We start from the raw sequence: 6,943 nt of genomic DNA, 5'->3' as shown, positions 1-6,943 counted from the left end.
CAAGATAAGGTGGGAGTGACAGATGTGACGATGGGCAAGATAAGGGAGGCGAGAGTGAGATGGTTCAGGCATATGATGAAGAGGAGATATACAAGTGCGGTGAGGAGGTGTGGGAGCTATGTTGACTATAGTGGATATGAGGAGAGATATAGAGGTAGATCGAAGTATTGGGAGATCAAGGTGATTAGATGAGACATGACATATTTGCAGCTTACCGAGTACATGCATGAACCTAGATAGGTAGATTTGGAGGTTGAGGATTAGGATAGAAAGTTAGTAGGTACTCAAACGTTGTCTAATTTGCTTATTAGTATTGTTTTGATTACTCTCCTACTACCTTATTTTACTGGCTTCATTTATCATATTATCTATTATTGTTGTTGTTATTAGCTAGTTCATCATTATTTTTGTTATGACTTCTTTACTAGTATTATATTTGCTTTATATATTCAAGTTTTTATATGTCTTATTTGAACCAAGAATCTATCGAATACAATCGCTCTACGTTTTCAAGATTGAAACAAGATCATGTATAACTACACTAACTATATTATCATAGTTGATCAAATAAAAAATCACAACACTCGACTTGTGATTCACATGGTGTAAATTTAATTAAAAAATCACTAAAACTCGACTTATCTATATACCAATAATTTTTATTTATCATGAAAAATATCTTAGAAAAGTCATGGAGTAGTTACGCAAATCTCTAACCACATGACAGAGCGCACATATGATTGATAATGATATTTATAAATTTTATTTAGACACTCAAACAATAAAATATTTCTATTAAATTTTTGTACATATTATTAAATGTCTATTATATAAATAAATTAATTCGTTAAAATATATTATTTTTAAAATTATATATATTACTTATTAACCTCAATAAACCGTAAAACCCTATACATATTTTAAACTCAAAACATCTCCATAATTATGTAAACAACACAATACAATAATATTCATCTTAATTTATAATTTAACTATGATATTAATCTAGACTATTCTACTCTCATTTTTTAATTTTTCTTTCCCGTATTTTCTACTAAAAAGTTCATATAATTAAGTGTAATCCTATTAAGATTCTAATTAATTACCTCATTCTATTTTCTTTTGAAAAAATTTGACCTTGACTTTTAAATCATATAGTAGTAAAAGTTATATAATGTGAACACCTTTTTACCAGTTCAATAAAAGGGAAAAAATAATAAATGACTCAATAAAAGGGAAAAAATAATAAATGACTCACTATAACTCAATAATTAGCAAAAAATCATGAATATATTTTCCAAGTTGGAAAGAATTGAATTATTATCCATTTTTATATAAAAAGAAATAAATTGAATTTTCAACAACTTTTAAATGTTTTAAAATGGAATTAAATTAAATATAAGGTCACTTTCGGTAAATAAATAAAATTTCTATTTTAATAAGACTCCTAGTCATACCTACCGTTTTATCGACATTAAAGGGCAATATCGTCATTTGAATAAGTGGGCGAAAATTCCACGAAAGTATAGGGACTTAAATATAATTAAAGGAAAAATACAGGGACCAATCATGTTATCTCAGCGTATATAAATAAGCCAATTTGCTGCCTCTCTCAAAACGCTCACGAGAATTCTGTGTTAAACAATTTTTTAGCTTATTGTTTACTCTTTTCTCCTCCAAATTTCTAGGGTTTCTCTCGAAGAATTTTCTGTAAGTATTTTTTTTGGTGAGTTGTGACTTTTGGATGTATGTTGTTGTTGATGATGGATTTGTTTGTGTGATTTGATTGTTTGTTGTTTTGATTTTTGTGTAGGATTTGGAAAGTTTGTGATTCGTTTGGGAAAAGTTGGGTTTGGAACAAACATCAAAATTTTGTATTGTAAGTATCACGATCTTTGTTTCATTTTGAAATGTTTATGAAAACTGTTCAAATTTACGCATTTTTTTTAATCTTATGGATATGATTTATGGTGAATGTTGTTGATATGATTAGATTTTTGTATTTTATGAGTAAGGAATTTGTGTTTTTAAAAATAGATCTGAGTTGTTATAATTGTTTAATGATTGTTTTCCGAATTATTTGTTCTTTTTTGAAGACCTTTTTGGCTATGATTGTCTTGCTTTATGGTGAAGGTTGTTGTTGATATGATTGATTAGCTTTTTGTGTATGAAAATTATGTTATTTCTGTTTTGTTAAAGAAGGATCTGTGATTGTGATGGGAATGATGGTATAGTAAAGGTCATTATTTGATAAATAGGGTCATTTTCTTCAGAATTTAAAACAAAATTATAGTTGGGGAAAGCTTGGGATCTGAGATATATGGCTTTTTTCTTTTGTTATTTTCCTGCTTATTCCTGAAAGATTTTATCTTTATGAAATTGAGAAATTGAGCCACAATTGTTTATTTGTTGTGGAGGCATTCCAAAGATCAAATTTTTCTGGGTAAACAGTAGGACCCACTTTGGCAGCTTTACTTGACCTCCGTATTTTTTTAGGTTAACTTTTTTGAATATATATGTAAGTGAGATTTGATTTGTCAGTTTCCACGGTTACGTGAGTCTGCTCCTAATTGGATGACTTGACTTGTTTCATATTGGAGAACTTCTACAACCAAAAGCTTCTGGTCTGTTTTCCTTATTTTAAAATTCAAAGCAGTAATATTGATAAAGTTTCTGAATCTAAGGCTCTTTTTAACTAATGTTAATCTTAATTGAATGGTTGTTACATGTATATTTGATCATAGGTTCATGAGCCAATGGCTTTGCCATATGGATTATGGTGATGTCCTTTTGAATTGCTCAAAAATTTTCGTAGTTCTTCCTGGGGATAGCTCAGAAAATTCATTCTGCTTATCCCAATTTGGAATGTTAAGCTGCATATTATAATCTTCAGTCTTCTCAATCTTTTTAATGGAAGAGTCACCTTGAGTGGTCTTCTTTAGTTGTACTAATCTCCAGCTCCTATTTATTGGGTGTGTCTGTCTGATCATGACATGAAGCACCCAATTTTTGGAAATAATTTTGTATCTGTAGCATTCACATGGTTACTTTATGGATAGTTGACACAAAGGCTTGTTAAATTGTATTTTTTTCTAGGTATTTTCTGAGTTCTGTAGTTATGTTTTCTTTTGCACATGATTTGGTTCCTGCTAATCCTTATATCACTTGATCTGGTAGCAAGACTGTCTATTTTCATTAATCATCCATCAACTTTAATTATCTCATGAAGGAAACCTTCCCCATCCAAAAGTTTTATCTTTCTGTAGATGGTATATTAATTATCTGTTGTCAAAATCATTGGTTGCCTAAATATTGATGTTTACTTTTCACTATATTAGAATTCTATGGCTGTTATCTGCAGTTCCTTCTTGGGGTTTCAGTTTTCTTATTGCCTAGCTGTGCATCCACTGGATTTAACTTACAAGTTGTTGGCATGTACAGGTGAATGATCTAATGGAGTCAAAAGGTGGTAAAAAGAAGTCTAGTAGTAGTAGTTCCTTATTTTACGAAGCTCCCCTCGGCTACAGCATTGAAGACGTTCGACCAAACGGTGGAGTGAAGAAGTTCAGATCAGCTGCTTACTCCAACGTAAGTATCTGGATCTCATTTGTTTTAAAATTCCATAAGCCATAAAGAATGAGAGGTGAGAATATTGTAACTGACACTTCTCTTTTTTCTACCTTTGTATGCAGTGCGCGCGCAAACCATCCTGATATTTCCTAAACTTCCTTCCTTAAAGCGTCAATAGACGCAACCAAAAAAAAAAACAAAAAAAAAATTTCTTCTTTCAGTTTCTTCTTTTGTCAAGCCCTCACTCCTTTTCTTCCTTCTTTTACTACTTCCTGCTTTTGCACTCATTGCTTTGAACATTTTCCGCTTTAACTTCCTTTGCTGCTGTGAACTTTTTCATAATGGAAATGGACTTGCCAGTTTCTGCCATTGGTTTTGAAGGTTTTGAAAAGAGGCTCGAAATTTCTTTCGTCGAGCCTGGTCTGTTTGCTGATCCTAATGGAAAAGGACTTCGATCTCTCTCAAAGGCACAGTTGGATGAAATTCTCGGACCAGCTGAGTGCACCATTGTTGATAACCTATCAAATGACTATGTTGATTCCTATGTGCTGTCTGAGTCGAGCCTCTTCGTTTATTCTTACAAGATAATCATCAAAACATGTGGCACCACAAAGTTGCTTCTTGCAATTCCTCCCATTCTAAGGTTGGCTGAGACCTTGTCTCTCAAAGTACAAGACGTGAGGTATACCCGTGGGAGCTTCATTTTCCCTGGTGCTCAATCGTTTCCTCACCGCCACTTTTCTGAAGAAGTTGCTGTCCTCGATGGATATTTTGGAAAGCTTGCTGCCGGTAGCAAGGCTGTGATTATGGGCAGTCCCAACAAAACACAGAAATGGCATGTTTACTCTGCCTCAGCTGGGTCTGTTCAGTCTAATGACCCTGTTTACACTCTTGAGATGTGTATGACTGGTTTGGACAGGGAGAAGGCATCTGTCTTCTACAAAACTGAAGAAAGCTCGGCTGCTCACATGACTGTTAGATCTGGCATAAGGAAGATCCTCCCCAAGTCTGAGATATGCGATTTTGAGTTTGAACCCTGTGGTTATTCTATGAATTCTATTGAAGGAGCTGCTGTTTCAACCATTCACATTACCCCTGAGGACGGCTTTAGCTATGCCAGCTTTGAATCTGTTGGATATAATCCTAAAACCATGGAGTTGGGTCCCCTGGTTGAGAGAGTGCTTGCATGTTTTGAGCCAGCTGAGTTCTCTATTGCTCTGCATGCTGATGTTGCTACCAAGTTACTGGAGCGTGTTTGCTCTGTTGATGTCAAGGGCTACTCTCTTGCTGAGTGGAGTCCAGAAGAGTTTGGCGAAGGCGGTTCCATTGTCTACCAGAAGTTCACTAGAACTCCTTACTGTGAATCTCCCAAGTCCGTTCTGAAGGGCTGCTGGAAGGAGGAAGAGAAAGAAGGAAAGGAGTAGTGTTGTCTTGAGGGTCGTATTGTTGTTTTTGTTTCAGTGTCTGTCGTTTGCTCATGTTTTCGTTGTTTCTCAGAATAATGGACTTATACGTCCAAACTTGTGTCTGTCGAATTTGCAACGTCTGTGTGCAAATTCTGAACTAGTCCTGCCTTTTGGTGTTCCACCAGAAGCCTTTATGTGTCTGCATTTTGAATTGTGTCATGTTGTTGGTCTCTGTTCCGTTGCGTCTAATAAAATTGTGTTTGTTATGTGTAATTCTTGGCCTCTCCTTTATTCAAGATTGCAACTGCTTGTTCCTCTCGTTTATGTGCTAGACATAGGTATTATAATGAATTATTTAAAGAACAAAAACTATTTAAAGGAAATAACATAGTCCTATATGGAAGAAGAGGGATAACGCCATTTTTAGCTATGTGATTTTGATGAACCATGTAACAAAATATTTGAAACCTTGAGGTATGTTGAAGCTCCTAATTTACGCGACCGAATGATAGACCGCTTACAACTAAGTGCCTCTATCAAAGTAGAACAAGTCTAATAGTCACAATCCTTAAATTTCCGAGAAACCAAATCAATCTAATTGAGCCATTGCTATGGTAAGTAGGCTTTTTGCATGCATGGAATAGATCAGCGTGTATTCATTATAAATAGGTGTAACTTAATTTCTTTTTCTAGTTTGTTTGTTTGTTTTATTTCTCCTTTTAAGCCGTTTATTAAGAATACATCTTTTCTTTTCGAACAAGACATGTTTAGACCATAAGATCAAACGACATTTTGATACATTCTTCTTATCTTTAATTTAAAATCACAAGATTCAAAAATTCTTTTTACTTTCTTTAGTTTCATGCCAAGTCAAATCCATACAAACAAATTGAAACAAATGGAGTAATTATTAGTATCTCACTTTTCTTTCTTGAAAAAAATAAATGAAATCAAGAAGAAGAAAATAAACAATAACTATTAGTACTAATTAAGTAACCATACGAGAAATCAAATCCTTTCTAGTTTGGCCAAATTAAATTGTGACCAATTATAATATATGACTTGTTCATGGGGTTACGCAGGTTACAATAATTGGAGAGGAATGATCTTGGCATTTTTTTAATTTTGTTTTTTTCCAAAATATGAAACCGTCAATGTGTACTTTTCCCCCCCATTTTCAATTCCAGTATATAAAGACAAGCAATAGTTCTTTTAACTTTAGTTTTCACCCTATATATGGTAGAAGCTGTTGTAAAAATCTTTTGTATAAGTTTTGGCTCAAATTGTGTATATATGCGTTATAAAAAATACACTACCAAAATAATTTTTAACACCATCATGTATTGTCATTCAAAGAAAATCTACACGTAAGCCTTATTAAAATGTAAGATTTGAAAATTGAAAACACGATATGCTAGGGACTAGGGTGTACAAAATCGAATCGAAAATCGAATTAAACCGTAAATTGAGTCAAACCGAAAAAAAACCCGACTAGTGGTTTGGTATTGGAAAAAAAACCCCGATTATATTTGGGTTGGTTTGGTTTTAACAAAAAAAAACCAACTCGAGACCAAACCAACCCGACATTATATGTGTAATTTTAAAATTTTATTTTATACATAAAAATATTTACTTTGATATAATTTTAAAATATTTCTTATACTATTTCATAGTTTTTATCTTTTAATATATTATTTCAAGTTTAAAACTTAAAATTCGGAATGGTCCAATAAAGATTATAGTTCATAGATGTTGATAATTATAATAAAACTTAAATCAAAATCAAATTAATACTAATGCAAAAAGAAAATCAATTCAACACTAAGAATGACAATAATATTGAATATTTATTCTTTAGTTTTACATTGGTTTAGACAATTAAAATACATAATCTAATTTTAATTTTCCTTAAATATTTAGTAATGTAACTAATACTTATTAAACTTATATTTTAGCATGATTTTGTA

General features: G+C 32.5%; 2 protein-coding genes across 2 annotated transcripts; both read left to right on the top strand.

The window, feature by feature from the left end:
• The first annotated feature begins 1,619 nt into the window (after positions 1-1,619).
• On the top strand, positions 1,620-3,767 carry LOC102601388 (uncharacterized). The gene is made up of 4 exons (XM_006348554.2): positions 1,620-1,726; positions 1,814-1,879; positions 3,442-3,588; positions 3,693-3,767. The coding sequence occupies exons 3-4, from the start codon at positions 3,454-3,456 to the stop codon at positions 3,711-3,713; spliced, it is 156 nt and encodes a 51-aa protein (XP_006348616.1). The 5' UTR covers positions 1,620-1,726; positions 1,814-1,879; positions 3,442-3,453; the 3' UTR covers positions 3,714-3,767.
• LOC102601725 (S-adenosylmethionine decarboxylase proenzyme) lies at positions 3,546-5,239 on the top strand. The gene is given in 2 exon segments (NM_001319859.1): positions 3,546-3,588; positions 3,693-5,239. A coding segment is annotated over 1 exon segment (1,083 nt). The 5' UTR covers positions 3,546-3,588; positions 3,693-3,911; the 3' UTR covers positions 4,995-5,239.
• Positions 5,240-6,943: the final 1,704 nt, after the last annotated feature.

This window comes from Solanum tuberosum, unplaced genomic scaffold (assembly GCF_000226075.1).
Source record: "Solanum tuberosum cultivar DM 1-3 516 R44 unplaced genomic scaffold, SolTub_3.0 scf00103, whole genome shotgun sequence".
In the NCBI taxonomy this organism is placed as follows: Eukaryota; Viridiplantae; Streptophyta; class Magnoliopsida; order Solanales; family Solanaceae; genus Solanum; species Solanum tuberosum.
Note: the sequence above shows the minus strand (reverse complement) of the source record. Positions and strands in the feature narration are given on the sequence as shown.

What these genes read in the sequence shown, in the direction of transcription:
- LOC102601388 (XM_006348554.2), top strand. Translation starts at nt 3,454, where the DNA reads ATGGAGTCAAAAGGTGGTAAAAAGAAGTCTAGTAGTAGTAGTTCCTTA. An exon ending in GATCAGCTGCTTACTCCAAC is followed by an intron (nt 3,589 to 3,692) that starts GTAAGTATCTGG and finishes CTTTGTATGCAG; the next exon opens with TGCGCGCGCAAACCATCCTG.